The 20,836-nt window shown below is 42.1% G+C and overlaps 1 protein-coding gene across 1 annotated transcript; it reads left to right on the forward strand.

Annotated features, from left to right (window-relative positions):
• The first annotated feature begins 1,009 nt into the window (after positions 1–1,009).
• Positions 1,010–11,905, forward strand: KCNV1 (potassium voltage-gated channel modifier subfamily V member 1). Its single transcript, XM_006034072.3, has 3 exons — positions 1,010–1,518; positions 4,065–4,591; positions 10,539–11,905. The coding sequence occupies exons 1-3, from the start codon at positions 1,037–1,039 to the stop codon at positions 11,048–11,050; spliced, it is 1,521 nt and encodes a 506-aa protein (XP_006034134.1). The 5' UTR covers positions 1,010–1,036; the 3' UTR covers positions 11,051–11,905.
• The last annotated feature ends 8,931 nt before the right edge of the window (positions 11,906–20,836 follow it).

Genomic DNA, 20,836 nt, shown 5'->3' on the forward strand with positions numbered 1-20,836 from the left:
GCTGCTCCCGCCGCCGGGAGTTAGTGTCCGCCAGGCCCGCGCTGCTCACCTGCTCCAGACCTGGAGAGTTTTTAAGAGGATGGGCATAGAGACGGGCTCTGGCTAAAGGAGACAACTTTAGTGATAAGAATAGGTAGCCACACATTCATTCCCCTGGCATGCAGCGTGGTGCCCTTCAGCTCGTAGGGTCTCATTTTAAAGGGTTAGGGCTAATGGCAGTGAGAGAGGGGTTTATTTGCCTCCAGTGGGCACATCCCCACGTGCAGAGATGTGTGTTTCCAGGGACACAGAAAGCAGCAGCTATTTGTGCTGCTTTGTGCCACGGGGCATGCCCCTGCACGTGCCCTCTGGCACCGGCCAGATTGTCCAGGTGGGGTAGGGGAGGCTGGTCCCAGCAGGTCCAGGGTCACAGTGGCACTTATCTTGCCACACAGACCGTGGGCAGCACCCAGAGCATGGCTCTGGATGGCCAGGCTCCATTTCTGGCAACGCATACTGCTGCCACGTGCACCACGCCACTCTTTGCAGTGGGTTTTTTTTTAATCCTGGTATCAGATTTTGGCATTGCGCTGCAAACAGCTGTATGTTCACTGCTTGCGGCTTGCAGCGCCACAGACGGCACGTGCGCATTCATCTGGGTGCGCCCAGTGCGATTGGGTCAAGTTCCTCAATGATTAGTCCTAGAACCATAAGATTGGAAGGGACCCCCTAGGTTCTTACTGGCATATGGCACCAGTCATTGCCATTGGTTGACTGCAAAAGCAGCACCAAGTAGAAATATTTGAGGAATCATTAACATTTATTATTAATCATATGTATATAGTGTCAGTTGCTTGTGTCCCTTTTTATACTCCAAGATGGACATTGTGTGCTAAGGAAATGGGAAGAGTAGTATCACTTGAAGTTGTAAAGAAAACTTCCTGTGAGAATGCACTCAACTCTGGCTTGGCCTGCTTTCCCAGACAGCACTATGTTCACCTCAGCTTCATGGTATTTTTAACCTAGGAGAGACTGGGTTGTTGTTGGCAGCAGCAGGATGAAGTCGCCTCCCTGCTGCACGTCCCTTTCTTCCCAAGCATCCCTAGAGGAGCAAAGGGATACCACATCACTGGGTTCCTTGGAGTCCAGCGTCTTCTGCAGTGAGGAAGAGCCGGGGCCCTTGCTACAGAAGGTTGTGCCCTCCTTGGACTGTTTCACCATCAATGTGGGAGGCAGCCGCTTTTTGATGTCCCAGCAAACTTTGTCCTGCTATCCAGACACACGGCTTGGCAAGTTGGCTGTAGTTGTGTCTGCTGCCCGGGATGTAGCTTCTGGTCTCCTAGAGCTCTGTGATGATGCCAACCTGGTAGAGAATGAGTATTTCTTCGACCGCAGTTCACAGGCATTTCTCTACATCCTGAATTATTACCAGACAGGAAGATTGCATGTGATGGAGCAGCTGTGTGCACTCTCCTTCCTACAAGAGATCCAGTACTGGGGGCTAGATGAACTGAGCATCGACTCCTGCTGCAGAGACAGGTGAGCATGGAGGAAGAGAGGAAAATAAAGGTGTAGGATGGATGCACTCAGCATCACCTTCTGCTGCAGAACTGACAGGTTGTGGAGAGGAGAGCTCTAGTAATGTGTTCTGAATGTGTTCAGGATGAACTCCTCTTGAAAGGCATAAGGGTAATAAAGGAGAAAAGGAGATGTACTTGCTCTAGGCTGAAGGAATTCAGCATCAATTCCTGCTGTAGAGACCGGTGGGTATTGGGAGAGGAAGGAAAAGACTGGATTAGGTCACTTTTGACTAGTGGGACAGGATAGCACTGTGGCAGACCAATACAGAAGCAGCGGGCAACTTCAGCATCAAGTCCTGTTGCAGCAGCAGGCTGATGCTGGAAATTCAAGGTAAATGGAAATATCTGGGGATGCGTAGGCAGGGAAGAGGTGAAAGAGAGGGAATTTTAACTGGTAAACAGATATGAGCAGAAGGCAGAGAGGTGGGAAGTCTGTGGCAATTATTTATTCTAGGATTTTTTAAATTCATCTCTTCATTATATTTGTTGTGATTAAATTTCCCATTTATTTTTGGTTTACTGACTTATTTGTCATTTCTAAAAATGGTAAACATTACTTTCCCAAAACAAGCTTACTGCTATGAATTTCTTCCTGCTGCTGTTGCAACAGTGCAGTGTCCCTTCATCTGGCTTCTGCTATAGAAATCTGGGAAGGGGGTAAGGGAACAGCGGGCTTTCTCGTGTTGCCAGGCCATGGATGCCACCCTGGTCAGGGGTCACCATTCTGGTGTCTTCTAAGTTAGCTCCCGAGGCTGGTGCCTTTCTCACCCACCCAAATATGGTCCCGTAGTGTACAACTAGAGAATGTGAATGTGACTTTCTAACAGGAGTGGGCAAAATGGTGGATCTAGCTGGTGGCCAGACTTCATTTCCCAGTAGCCCCTACCTGCATCCTTGCAGGTGGTTTCCGCCCCTGCCCGGGGTGTGCAGGCAACAGATCATGGCCCAGACCACACTGTTGCTGCCGCAGATTCCTGGCCCTAGCCCCAAGGAGGCCCCAGCCCAGCCACGCACCCTGCCTGTGCGACTTGGGCTCATCTCCATGGAAGACCTGGCCCCGACACTGTTATGGCCCCACTGCTCCTGGGATCTCCATCGAAGCCAGCTGCAGTGACGTGGGCAGGGGCTGCTGGGAAATGGAGTCTGCTGCGGGCTTTGCCTATCCCTCGTTTCTAGTCTAATGGTTAGGGCCCTCGCTCAGGAGAATGGAGAGCTGAGTTTCATTCCTTGTTATAATTAATATTTTTGTATATTATACCAAGTGGAACAGCTTTGATTACAGAGAGCCACCACACAATACCCATGTTCTGGTGGTTAGGGCAGTCTTGTGAGAGAGGTGGGTTCAGTTCTCCATAAACAGAGGACAGAGTTGAGCCTGGTTTTCCATATCCTAAGTGAGTGCTCTAACCAGTGGGCTATTGGCTAAAAGGGTGAATACCTCTTCTCGTTCTGTTTTGGAGATGGGGAGGCTGAATGCAGTCTGACCAGATTTATATACTGCAATAAACCCTGTGAAAGAGATATGGCAAATGGCTATTCTTGAATCCTAATGGGGGTCTGATGTGAGATAGCCAGACTGTGCTGAGCTGCTTGCTCACCTTTAGGTGGTTTAGGTAGTCTAAAAGTTGGATTTAGGTACACAAATTAATTTTAGATGCCTGAGTATCCCCTTCACCATAAGTCTAGAACCCAAGGTAAAGATTTCTAGTGATGAAGAGACCACTGTGTCCTTTGCTGTGACACTTGATTGTTTACAGCACTTGGTCAATGTTTTGCCTTTCAGCCAGCAAGAAGGAAAGAAAGGGGTGCATGGTGTTCTTTGGGAATTATTTGGTTTGAAGGAAGTAATCCACAAATGTGGCTTTGATGCAGCAGACCACTTAAGCATATGCTTAAAATCCATAATACTTATTTTAACAAAGATGCTTTAATCAGGGTGTAAATGTTTCATTGGGTTATAGAAAGATATTCTTGGCAAAACCTTTTCATATAAAGAACATAATTTTTAACATGAACTTTCCTTCTTAGCATTGCAAATAAAAAATCAATTGCAATAACATTTAAATATTTAATTAATAAATGCTAATTTGAACACATAAAAATGCCTACTTCTGTCAGCCTTACTCAGATGAATGCACCATCATCATGACTAAACTCATAGATGTTGAGATTACTCGTAAATAGGACCTTAGGGAATCCAGCGTATTTTGTACAATTCGCTCGGGTATGTTTTCTTATACCCTGGCCCTCCCCTTCATAACTTTCATGAGTGATACAGGAGCATAACTTGAGTAAGGATGTGTTGCATGGCCCCAGTTCAGTGAAGCACTTAACCATATATTTGAAGTAGGTGTTCAAGTCCTGTACTGAATCAGTGTCTTTCTCCATACCTTTAAGATGTCGTCTTGGTTCTATACGACTTATGATGAATGTGAAAGACAGTAATAAAAAAAATGTGAATATTAACATTAAAGGTTTGTTCTTTGGGATGGGTTCCTTGGACAGATACTTCAGGAGGAAGGAACTGAGTGAAACCTTAGATATCAAGAAAGATACGGAAGATCTTGATGCCCAAGATGAGGAAGAGGACTTCTCTGGGACCCTCTGTCCCAATGTGAGGCAGAGGCTTTGGGAGGTTCTTGAAAAGCCTGGCTCTTCTGTGGCTGCTAGGACTTTCGGTACCCTTTCTATGGCCTTCGTTGTTGTGTCCATTGCCAACATGGCCTTGATTTCAGTGGAACTGAGCTGGCTGGCACCGCCGCTCCTGGATGCCCTAGAGTATTTGTGCATTGCCTGGTTCACAGTGGAATTCTTACTGAGATTCCTGTGCACAAGGGATCGGTGCCGCTTCCTGAGGAGTGTTGCAAACATCATAGACCTCTTAGCCATTTTACCCTTCTACATCACTCTGCTGGTAGAAAGTCTGTGTGATGGAGAGAGCTCCGAAGAGTTGGAGAATGTGGGGCGCATCATCCAGGTGCTGAGGCTGCTCAGAGCTCTACGCATGTTGAAGCTGGGTAGACATTCAACAGGTACCTCCAGCTAATGTATTTAAAACAATATCAGTTGTAAATATTTCCATGACAAAAAGACAAAAGAACATAACCATGCAAGGTAACCAGATAAATATTGAATTACTCATACAGGTTGCCTTCTTTGTCTTATTAATGAAATTGAACATCTCTAGATGTTAGAGATGGGAATGATCTTTTGGATCCTTCATCCCTTGATTGTGCAGAACTATTCTGTCTCTGTGTGTATTTATACATATTTGTTTTATCCCATCTACCTTTTACTGTCAAGTAGTGACTTGTGGAAATGCAGTATTTTGAAATACTTGACTGAAAGCAGTAATAGGCCTACTGCTGTAAATTCTCAGAATTCAAATTGGAGTCAGCTGGCATGCTGTGTACAGAGCATTTCCACAAACAGGCCCTAAGGTGGTTTTTTTGTTTTGTTGGGGGGGTTTTGATGGGGGTGGGGGACTTTTGAATTGTTCATACCATTCACTTGCATTTGAGAAAGCAAAATGAAAAAGTCGTGGGGCAGGAATGATGAACTTGTGTGCCATTCTTGTTGTGTGTTGGAAGATATAACTCCTGAGAATTTGAGTTTGATTTCTTTCCCTGATGTAATGTGAAAGAAGCATATGACAACTTTATTCTCATCTCAGACTTATAAAACAAGCTTTTTCTTTGGGGAACAAAATTTTCAGAGAATTAATTTATTTCAGAGAAATTGCTTTAATTTTTTGGTCTAATTCATTTAATGATTGGATGTAACCCATTCCTGACCATCTTAAATACATTAAGGATGATATTTTCATAAGTGCTCAATGTTGCTTTAATTCTACTCCCATTGAAATCAGTAATAACATTTTCATCAACTTTGGCTGGGGTTGACTTAAGCCAGCATCTGAAAATCCCTTCCATAAAAGTGTATAGTTTATTAATTAGGGATCTATCATGCCTAGTAGACACTGGCCCACGAGACTGGTGTAGTTCTGTCAACAGAAAAAGGAGGTTTCTTACACTTTCAGAAAAATGCTTCGCAGAATTCCCTAGAGGCAGGCAGAGGGGTTTAATGCTACACTTCATCACAGAGTTAGGCTATACCCCCTTTACAGACTGGTTCAGCTTTCATTGTATTTTGTTATAATGGAAGTGGGCCCATGAAGAAAACATTCACCTAAGAAGTGAATTTGCATCTCACCAAGCTCTTTGTAGTGTTCCTAAATAAATGAAGAGCACTCTTTCTATTTTAAAAGTAAGGAAAAGACCCAATTTGTCATAGCAGAGTAGCAGTGGTTTTCCATTTGGTGATCCAAAAAAATATGTTGATGCTAATTATTTTTCAAAAGTATTGTCACTTTATTTTGTCTTACACTTGTAAGGTCAGGCCATGAAATTGATCCCTGTGACAGTTTCCAGTGGCAATGCTAGAGGTTTGTAATGACAGCTACTGTCATCCGATACATTCACTTTGAAATATGGGGTCACGTCATTAAACCTCCAGCTTCACTTTATCTTTCAAGTGCGGATTACGTTTAACAAGATAATGTCTCACTCAGCATAATTCTGTTGTCTCGCAAGACAGACAGATGTCTACCACTGCTACTATCGGTTTCTCTCTTGTGGAGTTTAGTTGTTTACTTTCTATAAAAGGGTTAGATAATCTTATTAAAAACTGATAACTCTTCTAGCCTGAGACTGAAATATCACCCCTCCTCTAAAACTGGAAATGGTAGCCTGTTTCTTTTGCATACAGAAGTAGATGCAGCTTGACTATTTATTTCAGCAATGCAAAGGAATTTAACTATCAATAGTTTTAAATTGTGTGTTTGTTTTTGATAGTTAAGGTTAGCCAGTCACCCTGGCTCAGAGCAGTAAATCAGAACCACCATAGTTTCCATATAATTTAAATGTTGTTAAACAGCATCTTCTGGCAGAGCAGATGTTGCTGCTAAGATAATATAAACCTAATAAATTACAGTAGAAATATACACTAACGGATCTGGAGCCTGTTTGCTTTTTGTTGAAGACAACTAAACTTTCACCAGTATGTCACTTTGTTAAAGTATCTGTTTAGAATCACAGTCATTACTGTAAGATCATCCTCCATATTCCATGAACACAGTGTGTCCGACATAAACATCCCTAGGGGCTCAGTTATCCACTTGTACAACATCATCCCCAGAACATTGTGAAATTTCTTTTTGAAAATGTAAACTCCCCACCCCACAAAAGGGGAGGTCAAAGACTGGGTGGCCCTATTGAGAGTAGGTAAGAGTATGGCTGAAGAAATTTCATCATGCCCTATATATTTTTAGAGGAAATAATAGATCCAGCCATTTACTATGTCAGGGGGTTATACCATCCATGGCAGGTAACAAGGAAATAAAGGGGGCATTTCTGCCTTTGCAAATGGTGAGCTATTCTTGGGAAATGGATGCAGTACTTAGAGATATGGAGTTGGAATCACTGGGGGGGGATGTAAGTATTTCAATTAATATTTATTATGCCAACCGTATTGGCTTCAAATTTGAAAGTTCTGCTCAGGCAGACAAAAACAAAAATAATACAGATAAGAATAACCAGTGGACTGATGGTTAGGACACTCTTGGGGGTGAGAAATACAGGTATGGCCCTCCTCAGGCTGACAAGAAAATTGAACCTGGGTGTCTTACATCCTTGGGAAGCTGTACTGATGACTGTGGATAAAAGTAGGTACCACACCTCTCCTCCCTGCCTGCTGGCCAAGTTTTGTGCATCTCTAGATGCTCCAAGATCTTGTCTGACTGAGAAAGACCTGTGACAAAACAAGTAGAGAATTGCCTAGTTTGTAAATCCTGGTAGGATTCCCTAAATTAGTCACAAAATATTCATGACTGAAAGGGTAGAGAGGAGGAGGAGGACAATGACCTTCCCATAGTTTAGCCCAATAGCATAGTGTTTAACGTACTTGTCCAGGAAGCAGAAGAGTCAGTTGTGCTTCACACAGAGGGGTTTGTACCTGCATCCCCTGTTTCCTGGTAAAGTGTTTAGCTGTGCACCTGAGAGAAGGAGGTATGTGCATCCTGGAGGAGGAAAGCAAACCAAAGGCTTGAAGAGATGGCTGCTGCCCAAGCTGAGAGGAGGTGCTAGGCTCTAGCTTGGGCCCCAGCTTCAAAAGAAGGGCTGGAAAAGTGCCTGGGCAATGCCTAGTCTCTGGTCTGGTGATTAGACCACCTTGGTAAAGCAGGACCTGCAGGTTCAAGTTCACTGTGGGTGAGGAGGAACCTAGAACCTTGGTCTTCTTGACATTTGGACACATAGAAAGCTATCTGCACTTTATCGCAAAGCTAACTGCACTTTATCATGCATCAGCAGATGCATGACAAACAGAAGCAAGGAGGTGATGCTTCCCCTCTATCGGGCACTGGTCAGACCAATAGTTGGAATACTGCATCCAGTTTTGGGCACCACACTTCAAGAGGGATGTGGATAACCTGGAGAGGGTCCAGAGAAGGGCCACTTGTATGGTTAAGGGCTTGCAGGCCAAGCCCTACGAGGAGAGACTAGGGCACCTGGACCTCTTCAGCCTCCGCAAGAGAAGGTTGAGAGGCGATCTTGTGGCTGCCTATAAATTCATCATGGGGGTGCAGAAGGGAATTGGTGAGGCTCTACTCACCAAGGCGCCCCTGGGGGTCACAAGAAATAATGGCCATAAGTTGGCAGAGAGCAAAATTAGACTGGACATTAGGAAGAACTTCTTCACAGTTAGAGTGGCCAGAATCTGGAATGGGCTCCCAAGGGAGGGGGTGTTTTCCCCTACCCTGGGGGTCTTCAAGAGGAGGTTAGATAGGCATCTGGCTGGGGTAATCTGACCCCAGCACTCTCTCCTTCCTATGCAGGAGGTCAGACTCAATGATCTATTGAGGTCCCTTCTGGCCCTAACATCTATGAATCTATACCCCAACCATAAGTTGTACAAAGTTGACTCCTTAGTATTTGGACAAGTATCCCAGCACCTGCGTACATTCCATTTAGGGATGTAAAGTGAAACAGGATTTAGTGCCATGTTCCTCAAAGTTAGGCAGCATCTGCATAACAGGTCGGTGGGGTCAAACTTTGAGGTTAGGCTCCTAAATTTATACAATACAAGGGCAGACACTGGAATCTGGTACACCTATGCAACAGATGTAGATAGCCCAAGTCATATCTCAATCTTTTTTGTGATAAACTAAACAGATTGAGTTCTTAAAATCTCTTGATACAATGCACTGTTCCAGTGTTTGAATCTAATGCATGGCCCTTTTCTCACCCTCTACAATTTTCCAACAGAATTGTTTTGTAGACAAATTCAGCCAAGAAATAAGGCGCAGTTTTTTAAATAGTGAAGATCATTGGAACAGTAGACACAAATGGTCTCAGCAATGTCAAACACTGAGGTAAAAATAAACATCTTACTCCTACTTATTACTTTCCTGTTTATCTGTAGATGATAGAGCAGCATCCAGTTCATTTTAAGTATTTACTACATGGGCCAAATCCTGGCCAGTAAAGGATAAATTAATGCTTTTGCATGAAACAGTACTGACAGTGCATTGTTTTTTGCAACACCTCCATTCTGGGTCTCAGTGAAAGGGGTTACTCATCCACCTCAATTCTGCGAGATGATGAATGAAGTTAACGTCCTTGGAAGCTAAGAGTTGTCAGGTCTGGGCCTGTAAAGGCTGATCTGGAGACTGTTCCTGTTCTACTATTCCTTCCCTTCCTACACTGAAATAAGAAATAATGGTTTTAACCGCAACAAGGCAAATTTAGGTTGGATATTAGGAAAAACTTCCTCGTTTTGAGGGTAGTTAAGCATTGAAAGACATTTCCTAGAGAGGGTGTATAATGCATTTTGTTGGCAGCTTTTAGGATAAAGTGAGTGAAACACCTGTCTAGGATTATTTAGATAGGGATGATCCTGCCTTCAGCAAGAAGGTTGAACTAGATTCACCTCTTGAGGTCTCTTCCAGCCCTATTTTTCATTTTTCTATGACTAGAACTCCATTGATATACTTTATTGGGATAATTTAGAAACACTTTCCAGAAAGTGTCTGTGATCAGAAGGATAATTTGAGTCTTTAATGTACAGAATGTCCTGTTTTGTGGACACATATTTCCTATAAATTTGTGTTTGTCTGGGGTTTATTCCTTCTCACTTGTATTTGCTTTTCCACTCTTTCTTTGTCTGACACAATATCCTGGAAGCAGCAATTCTGCACAAGCAGCAGAGCATATACTCCCAGTACAACACTGCAGCCAAAAGAGCTAATGCGATTCTTCATTGCATTACGCAGGAGAATATTGAGCACTGTTGCAATGCCTGCCAAAAATCTGTGTTCATTCCAATGTCCATAATTCAGGAAGGTTGTTGCTAAATTGAAGATTCAGAAAAGAGCCCTGAGAATGATTAAAGGATGGGAAACATGCCTTAGAGTTCAGGAACAAAATATGTTTAGCTTAAAGAGAAGTTTGAAGAGGTGAACAGATATATACTTGGGGAATGGTGATTGAAAATAGAGGGATCTTCTGCCCAGCAGGAAAGGTGCTACAAGATCTAACAGGTAGAAGTTGAAGATATATTCATACTTTAAAGTATAGTACATATATTCAATGATGAGAATAATTAAGCCCTGAATGATTTAACATGAGTAATGGTGGAATTTCTGTCACTAGCAATTTTTTTGGTGAAGCTTAGGTACTTTTTTGAAGAATGTTTAGTAGTTTGAATAAGAATAAATTCAGGGAGATCCTATGGTCTGTGTTGTTCAGATCACACTGGATGATCATGTTTTCCCAGCAGAGCTCAAAACAGCCTTGCCTTCTCATAAAACTACTAGTGGTCAAAGTATAAAGTAAATACAAGGTAACTAGCTTTTTAATCAACTGCTGTTTAACAAAGAAATGAAGAAAGTTGCATGGACTTATGGTATTTCTTCTGTTCCAGGCCTGAGATCTCTTGGAATGACTATTGCACAGTGCTATGAAGAAGTTGGACTACTGCTGCTTTTTCTCTCTGTGGGAATATCTATATTTTCCACCATAGAGTACTTTGTTGAACAGGCTATCCCTGGCACAACTTTCACAAGTGTTCCCTGTGCATGGTGGTGGGCAACAACTTCTATGACAACTGTTGGCTATGGTGATATTAGACCAGACACTACCATTGGCAAGGTAGTGGCCTTTATGTGCATATTATCAGGAATATTAGTCTTGGCTTTACCAATAGCTATAATAAATGACCGTTTTTCTGCCTGTTACTTTACACTAAAGATAAAGGAAGCTGCTCTTCGACAACGTGAGGCTTTGAAGAAACTCACAAAGAACACATCCAGTGACTCAAATCTCAATGTTAATCTGCGTGACATATATGCTCGCAGTATCATAGACATATTACGGTTAAAAAGCAGAGAACGGGCAAGTACTAGAAGCAGTGGTGGAGATGAGTTTTGGTTTTGACTTGAATTTATAAAATCATGTTTAACATATGGACCACTTTGAAGGTGTAATATTAAACAGTAGGTCAACTGTCATTTTATATTATTCACTCTTAGTGCATTTGCTATCCAAACTGCAGTTTTATCTTCTTGGTAAATTAAGATAAACCATGTAGACTGAAGGCAAAACTCAAACTGGAAATGCTCAGGGGGCTTTGAAACCAAGTTGCAGAACTGGATCTTCAAATGGACAAAAAGCATAATGGACCTGTCAAAGTAGAATTATGGTAGAAATATTTGTCTATGAATTTGATGTTCTTGCTAACATAATAAAAAAGTCTTAGCCCACAATTGCCATGATGTTTTGAACGTTAAAGAACTTCAGGGCTTTACTTCTCAGTTGAAAAATGGAAGAATAAGAACAGGAAGAAAATCTGAAAAGAAAGACGCTTAAGGGATAAAGCTCTGACTGTATTTATGATACCTTTTATATTATCTATGTATTTTTTGTAGACACATGGATAAGTAAGGAGGCTTATCCTCATCCCTGCCCTGCTCGCTATTTGCTGTGGCATAGAGCGATGGAATAGGTTGAAGGATAATTTGCCCATCCCAAGAACATAGAAACCTAGGACCAGAAGGAGCCTTCAGGACTATTGAAGCCAGCCTCACAACTAGTTTTAGGGCTGGAAAGGTGGGAAGGGAAGGGAGATGGCCAGAGTCTGCAGTATCATATAGAGCTTAGATTGCAGTACAGTCTGTAGACAGCTCTGTGTGTTAGCACAGTCCCTGGGGGGTTTTTCTAGTCCATGCTGGTGTTAATTGTTTTAGTTTCTACAGCCCAAAAGTAACTTAAAAACTATCGTTGCTCCTCTTTCCTGTGCCTGTTGAGAGAGAGAGAGGCCAGAATCAATGCCTTGGTATTCCAAGAGAATTGTACGCTTACCAATCTATATACACAGTTTCATCACTTTTGATATGACAACCCATCTTTAGAACTGTAGTGTCAACATTTCCATGGAAAGAGTTTATTTTAATTATCTTAGTACTCAAGAAATGTGCTAGGTTAACACCAGAAAAAGCAGAGTTCTCTGTCTACAGAAGAGGTGCTAAGACTCTGGTTATGGCTTTTCATGAAAATCAGCAGGTATTTTGAGTGGCTCAGAATTTCAAGGTCCAGTTTTAAAAAGTTCATAGTTTTCACTGAACCATAATTAGAGAAATCCTAGATTTAAATGCATTATGCTCAAAAAGAGTAGGTGTGCTCAGGGTATATTTTATGCACATAATATAATACAATACAGCAGACTAAACATTAAGGCAAGTTTTTGCCCTCAGTAAAATGGACTGTTGCTGAAAATATTTTGTGCAGTCTAAGGGACAATATATCTGTTAAAAAAAAAAAAGTTTATAAGCAACTGGAATTGAATGAAATCAAAGCTTCAAACTTCCTCATTCTTGACTCCTCTAGGTAACACACCTTAAAATACAAGTCTTAAAATACTATGTGGGTGCACCTAAACATGATATTGGTGTGACACAATAAACTCCAGTGCAGTTCATGCCGGCATTTATTGCTCCCAGTCACGGCATTTGTATGTGCACCTGGGACAGCAGCATGTTAAGCCAGATCAGAACAGCCCCAGCTAGCAGGGTGGGTGCCTGGGGTCAGTCTGCCACCTGGAGCTGCTCTGACCCAGCTCAACTTGCTGCAGAGGGCCTGGCTGGGGACTGAGGCAGCCCCTGCATTGAAGCACCCCTGTGCCCCGGCCAGCCCTGTCAGCATCTGCACATAAACTGAGGCACACTAAACAATGCCAGTGCAGGATAACTGAGCCTCACCAACCTTATCACCAGAAGCAAATTTCCTATGGCCCAAAGCACACCAAATGGATCCAGAACATACGAGGACAAGAAATGTAAAACCTGCCAGTGCATCTCCACCACTCCCATAATTACTACACCCCATGACAGAACCATCACCATTCTTGGATCTTACACCTGCACCTCCACTAATATAATATATCTCATCCAGTACACTAAGTGCCCTGATGGAAAATTTGTAGGAGAAACCAAACAACAACTGTGTATCAGAGTGAACTGAAAATCTATCAAAGACAAAAATACCCAATTACCTGTGGGTGCACACTTCACACAAGGCAGCCACTCTTTCTCCAATTTCTCAGTTCTAATCCTTAAAGGGAATTTACAAAACACCTTCTGTAGACGAGTCTACAAACTTCACTTCATCAACCTACTGGATACAAAAACATTGTGGGCTAAATATAGACATTAGATTTATGGCACATTATAACCTGCCTCCAATCCATTAACCCCAGGTAACCTCTCTACATTTTATTAGCTACATTCTCTCATCAGGTCAAAATTCCTCCCTCTCCCCCTCCCCTTCCCCTTCCCCCTCTCCCCACCCCACCTACTTGTCTCCTATGTATTATCTCCCATCCACTCTCATCCTGACTGCCAAGCATTTGGATTTTCACAGACCTACATATTGGCTTCTATTCCACCCAGGAGAGCACACAAACACCACAGCAAACTTTCCCTATGCCTGAAGAAGAGTGTTAATGCCCAAAAGCTTGCAAAGAACACTTTTTCCACCTTTTCAGCTGGTCTAATAAAAGATATCACATTTACCTAAAAAACCTTCTCTACAACAGGATAATACTTGTGTTTACAAGTACTATCCTACAGGGGAATTTATGAGTTTACTGCAGCCTAATAGGGCTTCACGTGTGCATGCTGAGACATTTACTGTGGAACTAATTAGTCAGCTCTGCAGTAAACATTTTGTGTAGATGCACCCTGTATGTATGAAATAAAACCTAACACAAACATTAAAACAACCATTTAATAATTTCAGAGGACCTCACTTGTTGTGTTGTCTAAGACACCTAATCAAAGTTTCCTTCTAAGTATATAAATTGAGAGAAATTTTCACTTTTAAGAAACATTAGATAATCACTCCTATTTTGAATCCTATTATGACTTAGTTCATGAACAAAAACTGGTGCAAGCATGTTACCGCTGTGTCAGAGAAGGCTACACCCACTATAGAAACCTAATAGAAATTCAACATGAAAATTTCTAAGCATTTCCTTCAAGTTCTAGGAAGTAATTTATGTTTCATTTGTAATTTATAATATTTTGGAATAATGCAGCATATCTGGGCTTTTGGGTCTAGGAGCAACTAATAGCAACTAAAAGAATATATAGATCTTGCTCCCATTGAAATGGGATAGATATGAAAATAACTGGATGAGGTTCTAGAGGTTGTTATAAAATCAGAAAAGTAAGGCTGAAAAGTAAGTAACCTCAGGAGGTCATCTAGTCTAACCCCCTCCTCAAGGCAGGATTATTTCTATCTAAAACATCCCAGATAAGTGCTTGTCTAACTTGCTTTTAAAAACTTCCAAGGATTGCAGAACTTCTCCAGGTAGCCTGTTCCAATGCTTAACTACTTTCACAATGAGAAAAATTCTTCCAAATATCCAAGTTAAATTTCCTTTGCTGCAATTTAAAACAACTGTTCCTTATCCTGTCCCCTGCAAACACAGAATAGTCCATCGCCAAGCTTGGTATAACCAGCTTTCAGGAATGTAAAGACTTATCAAATCCACCTCCCACTCCCAATCTTCTCTTCTTCAGACTAAATATTCCTGATTGTTTTAGATTTTCCTTACCAGGAATGCTCCAAGACAATTTTGGACAAAGGGGTCAAATTAGATGATCCCAATAGTATCTTCTGCCTGAATAACCTGAAGCTTGTAGCAAACCTCTCACTGACATTATTGTTCCAGGATCCTGGTCATAATGAAACATTATAGGAATTCTGTTCTTTGCTATTGCAGTGCCTCCTAGAGCAGCAAACCTCCCAGTCTCCATAATCATGAAGATTATTTCTTATCTGGAAGTAATTCTGCCTATCTGTGGTTAGGATAATTCTTTCCCTCTATGAAGATAGCTCCATAACCACCTTATAGAAGCATGGAAAAGTAGATCTGGAAGGACCTGAGGAGGTCCAATCCCATGCTCATCCCTAACCAAATACTTGTCTAACCTGTTCCTAAAACTACACAACAACCCTGTCACACAACTACAAGGTATGTTGCCCAAAAACACCCTAACCTGCCACAGGTAAAGCAGGGGAACAAGGGCACTGTAATATCCTGCTGCTGCAAGTATTGCTAAAATATACTCAGGGATCTAAAGAAGAGGACAACACCTCCTGTTCCACAGGTGTATGGAAAATTGCCCTGGGTGGGGTAGGGGAGGCTGAGGTGAGCACCTTTACTGGCTCCAGAAGCCTTACCTGGGGTTTTAGGGTCTCCTGGGTCTCCAGCGGTGTTGATCTAGGTGGGCAGAACCTGACCAATAGCTGGAGTGTGGCTTTGGCCCGACAGGCTCTGGTTTTGGGCAGCACACACTGCTGCCATGTGCACCATGCCACTTCTTTTTGGCATGCTTTTTTTAAATACCGGATTTCCCAGTATCTAATTTTGCAGTGCAGCAAACAGATTAACCTGTGCCACGTGCATTTTGTGGCACTTCAAAAGGCTTTGAGGCACTGTAAACCACATATTCCCTCTCATGAGACAGGGCCTATAAGTTCAGATAAATGTGCTTGCTCAACTGAGTGAAAAACATTTACCCAAACTATTACTGAAATCAGAGAATTACATTGTAATTCAAGATCTATGTCCACATCAACGGAGGAAAGATATCTACAGCATAAAGTTTCTCCATATTTAGAACTAATTATGTAGAGTCTTTAATAAAACCAGAAGTGTGTACTTTTGAATAAAACTTGAAATGTTAGCATTTGGTCTATTAATTAAAAGTATTCTTCCATCTTTGATTGCTTGCTTCAAAAACACTTTATTTCCATACTTTGTGCAGAAGAAATAAACCTTAGGAAATAGATTGCCTGCATTTTAATCTCTTTATTTCTTAGAAATATAAAAGTAATAAGTTTCTAAGGGAAGGTTGTAAGAGAATTTTTAAAGATTATGTATATTTTTACTGAAAAGAAAAAGAACAGGCTGTTCCGAGGACAAACTTTTCAAACACAAATACGGTTTGAGAAGGCAGGAGGCTTCAAATGAATAATTAGATTTTTGGGAATGATATAAGCCTTTACAGTTGACCTCACAATTACATATTCCTAAATGAAAGTGCTTGTTCTGAGGCACAAAATATTTTATGAAATAAAAACATTTTGAAGAATTAATAAAATCATAGCATATAAAGCCAGGAGGGACTATTGTGTTCCTCTTGTTTGACTTCCTGTTTAACACAGGCTTGATTAATCCCTTGATTAATGAATTTGCACAGAGACCATAAATGGAAAAGTATTAATGCATTTCTGCTAAAGTACTGATCAACAAAATAGTTCTCATGACCCTGGAGAGGAAGACGTGACAGAGGTGCCATGGAGTCCACCAGGGTCCGTACAGTAACTTTATTTTATGTGGAAGGCACTCAAATGCTGTTGTAATGGACAGTCATTCAAAATCCCATGATTAGATAGATTCATTATTAATGCTACTTGAAAAGTTAAAAAGTGTTAGACCAAGTGTTTGGTAATAAAAATTTCATATCTAGCAACATTCAGAGCAGTATCTGAAAACGCTGCTGAAGTGCAGACATGGTAACAGGCTCCAAAGACCAGCACTGACAAAAATGACTTCAAAAAGTTGAGGAGATGGTTAAATGTAAAGTGACAGATTTACTACCTATCCAACTCTCCTATATATGGCTGATCTCAATCTCCCCACCCCTTCCTCAGTAAGAGTCACTGTGTTGCAGTCAGATGAATGCCTATCCTTTCAGCTGAGCAAGATAAACAAGACATTGCCAAATGTAGATAATCAGCTGTGCTGGGGCACGTATGCAGCAGAGCTGATCTGCTTCATTGGGCAAGACATATACTACCCATTGTCTTGCCATCCCATAGGCATGTCTTGTTAAGCAGGGAAATGCCAACTCTCCCTGCTTAGAGAGACACACCCAGAGATTTCCAGGGGAAAGCCAGGCAGTCGCTCCCAGGGCTTTAGGGGCCCAACCCTGCCTGGGAATTCCAAGGGTGTGCAAGATTGGACTCCTTTAGCCCCCAGAGCACCTGCCCACACTCACACACCATAAAGTAAACAGATGTCTTCTGATAAATTGCAAGACAAATTGATACCACTTTCATTTTACCAACAAATTTTGGGCATTTGTGGCATGACAGGGGCAATGGACATGTTTGCCTGGCCTTTGCGCTGCTATAAAATGTTTATGGCAGCACAAAGGTGAAGAAAGGCAACGTTGAGATCAATTTCCACCCTAGATGTCTGCATTCTATTTTACGTATGTCATAGGGTCATAGAGAAGTATGGCTGGAAGGACCCTCCAGAGGTCTAGTCCAACCTCCTGCCTGAAGTAGGATCATGCCTATCCAAACCATCCCATACAAATCATAATCTAAACTCTACATAAGACTGCCATCAACCCTGACACAAAAAAGACATAATGCCCTAACCTGCCACAGGTAAAGCGGGAGGAACTGCAGCAGCCAATGTTCTACTTCTATAAAATGTTGTAAATACATGCTCAAGAGACCCCAGATAGAGGGCCACCACCCTGCTACAGAGGAAGGCAAAAACATCCACAGTCCATACCAATCTCATCAAGGGGTAAAATTTCTTCCTGACCCCAAATATGACCATTGATCTGTATTATAATGTAAACCAAACAGAGGTCAAGAGGGCAGGGTGGGATTCAGGGCTACAATGATAGTAACCACACCAAATGTTCCAGATCAGTGGAAGTTACCCTATGTTACCATTCACAGAAATCATAGAAATTAACGGCTTGAAGGGACCTCAAAAGATCATTGAGTCCAACCCCCCTGCTCTGGGCAGGAATACTGCTGAGATCAAATGATCCCAGCAAGGTGTCTGTACAGTCTCCTCTTGAAGTCTTCCAGGGTTGGGGACTGCACCACCTCCTTGGGAAGTTTATTCCAGATTCTGGTCACCCTTACCATAAACAAGTTATTCCTTACATCCAACCTGAAACCATCCTCTAACAGTTTATGGCCATTGCTCCTTGTCCTCCCCTGGGGCACCCTAGTGAACAGTTTTTCTCCCAGCTCCCAAGCTGTCTAGCAAATCATATCTGTCACCTAAACCCACAATTTACACCAATGCAAAAGTGATCATTTATAGCAAATGAATAAATAGAAGCAGTAAGGGAGTGTGAGGAAAGTGCTGGCTTCCTCAGCTCAAACTATTGATATTTGTAATGTGGTACACAAAGAAGTCCCCGTTATGGCCCCACTATACTAGGAACTGAGCAAACACAGAACTAAGAGGGTCCTTGCCTTAAGAGCTTATAGATGAAATAAGCAAGATAAACATGTTATACAAAGCGTTGGTAAAAATAACACCAGCACTACCTTACTCATGGTTGGTAAAACCACCAACTTATTAGAGCTACTGCAGGCATGTATTTGGCCCATTTTTTTCTTTGTGTGAAGTTTTATCATGTGAATATTGTGCCTGTGATCTGGCAGCAAGAGACCCAAAGCAAACATTTAAATAATGGTCTTTGTTATTCAGACTGCTTCCTTATGCATGGAGATGAACCCAGTCAGCCTGTGCCAAGGTATCTGTAAAGGAACTGCTGGCAGACTAAGCTACTGAAGTGCCAGTAGGCATCCTTGTAATATGGAAGTTGAATTGTGCTGCAAACACCCCTCCCAACAGCTATCTAGCATGAGACTTGACAGGAACAGATGCTATGACACTTGAGCCAAAAACAAAAAAAGGAAAGACTTTCTATCATCACTGATCACCAGGATTTCAGTGTGGCTCAGAGTTAGCATGTTTCACATATCAATTATTTAATGTGTTTAGAGTTTAGCAGTAGTGCAATTATAATAGGCAATACTTTCAGAATAGAAAGGCTGAGTAGAATAGGAGTTACTTATTCAAGATCCTTCTGTATCAAGAAAATTACTCCCCTCTGAAAGGAGCCTTGTCTTGGACCATCATTGCCAAACACCTCTATCAAACACATGCATCTCAAATACTAAATCTGTCCATAACAAGTCATTTGGGAGGGTTATCTTTATCAAGTGTATGCTGTCACCAATACTTCTATTTAACATCTTCTTAGGACAGAAGATCCTTCTTATCTCCACCTCTTTTCATGGCTCAGATTCGGACTAAATTGTGCCTAATAGGACCAATCCTTTGCAACAGCCATTGTAGAGCCATGGGCCCCATGGAGCTTTTGTCTCAGTTGGGTCCTCTGGGAACTATAGTGACCCCTATACCAATAAGAAATAGCACCAATATGCACGTGTTACAGTTGCAAGTATACAATACATTTGTATAAATATCTGTTACAAAAGCATGAGGCAGTATATTGTAAGCTGCCAGCTAAATTCCACCTTCAATTAGACATGCACAACACCATTGAGTTTGCACAAACTAAAGACCCAGACCAACTAAAAATCTAGGTAACTAAAGAGCAAATGTGTTCCTGAACTAGTACATGACCTGTTTTACATCATTAAAATTTGCCTATTAAATTCTGACAGTAAATTATGCTTTCATCCTGATTATTTTATTTCCTCACCTTCCTTTCAGCGCATATTGAGGGAATGCATACTCCAGCGCATACGCCAGGAAACAGGCCAAGGCTGCATGCTGTCAGTGCATGGTTGTCATGGGAGACTTCAACTACCCAGTCATCTCATGGGAAGAGCACTCAGCCAAATCTTATCAGTCTCAAAGTTTCCTCATGTGTGTGGATGAGCTCTACCTGTCTCAAGAAGTTTATGGGCCAACAAGAGGTACTGGCCAAAGGGGATGATCTAGTCAGTGACCTAAGAATCAGAGGGAAGCTGGGTGACAGTGACTATGAGTTGATCACTTTCTCTACCCACCCCAAAGGTGGCAAATCTGTCAGCAATGCAGTAGTCCTCAACTTTAGGAAAACCGACTTTCATAAGCTCAGAAGGCTTGTTGTCAAGGCCCTGAGAAACCATGATTTGACAGAGAAGAGAGTTCATGGTGAGTGGTTGCTCCTTAAGGAAGCAATCCTAGAAGCACAAGGGCAGGCCAGACAACCCATAGGAAAGGTGGTAAAAGGGCTCAGCAACCCCTTTGGCTCAACAAGGAACATATGGACCTACATCTAAAAAGAGAGGCTTATAAAGGATGGAAGACAGGAAACACCACCAAGGAGAAGTATTCTGCACTGGTCTGTCCCTGTAGGGAGCAAACTAGGAAAACCAAGCCAGCAACTGAACTCAAACTGGCTACATGAATCCAGGACAATAAAAAGTCCTTCTTTAGATACATGGGGAGTCGGAAGAAAAACAAGGGCAACATTGAACCCCTGCTCAACCAATTGGGATAGCTGACCACTGACACCCAGAAAAAAAACAATCTGCTTATTGATTACTTTGCGTCAGTTTTTCACCAGCCCAAAGGGACCACCCTGCCTAACATGATGCAGGATGACCGGACTGAAGGTGAATATTGTCTCGGATGGCCAGAGCCGACTCGAGGTGATTTAGAAATTACCCATTCGTTGGGCGGGCTCGTGAATGGAGAGGCAGACAAAGTTTAATGGTTGCAAAAACTTTACTTACGCCGCTTGTAGTTGCGACGCAGACGGTCTGGTCGTCTGAACAACTATGTGAGTTGTTCCAGCTGGCGAGGCTCAAGCCAGTTAATCTGTCCACAATTTAAGCCGGCGGAGAAAGGGTACGTCGAGGATTGCGCTCGGCGAC

The sequence above is a fragment of the Alligator sinensis genome, unplaced genomic scaffold (assembly GCF_000455745.1).
Source record: "Alligator sinensis unplaced genomic scaffold, ASM45574v1 scaffold355_2, whole genome shotgun sequence".
NCBI classification, from domain to species: Eukaryota; Metazoa; Chordata; order Crocodylia; family Alligatoridae; genus Alligator; species Alligator sinensis.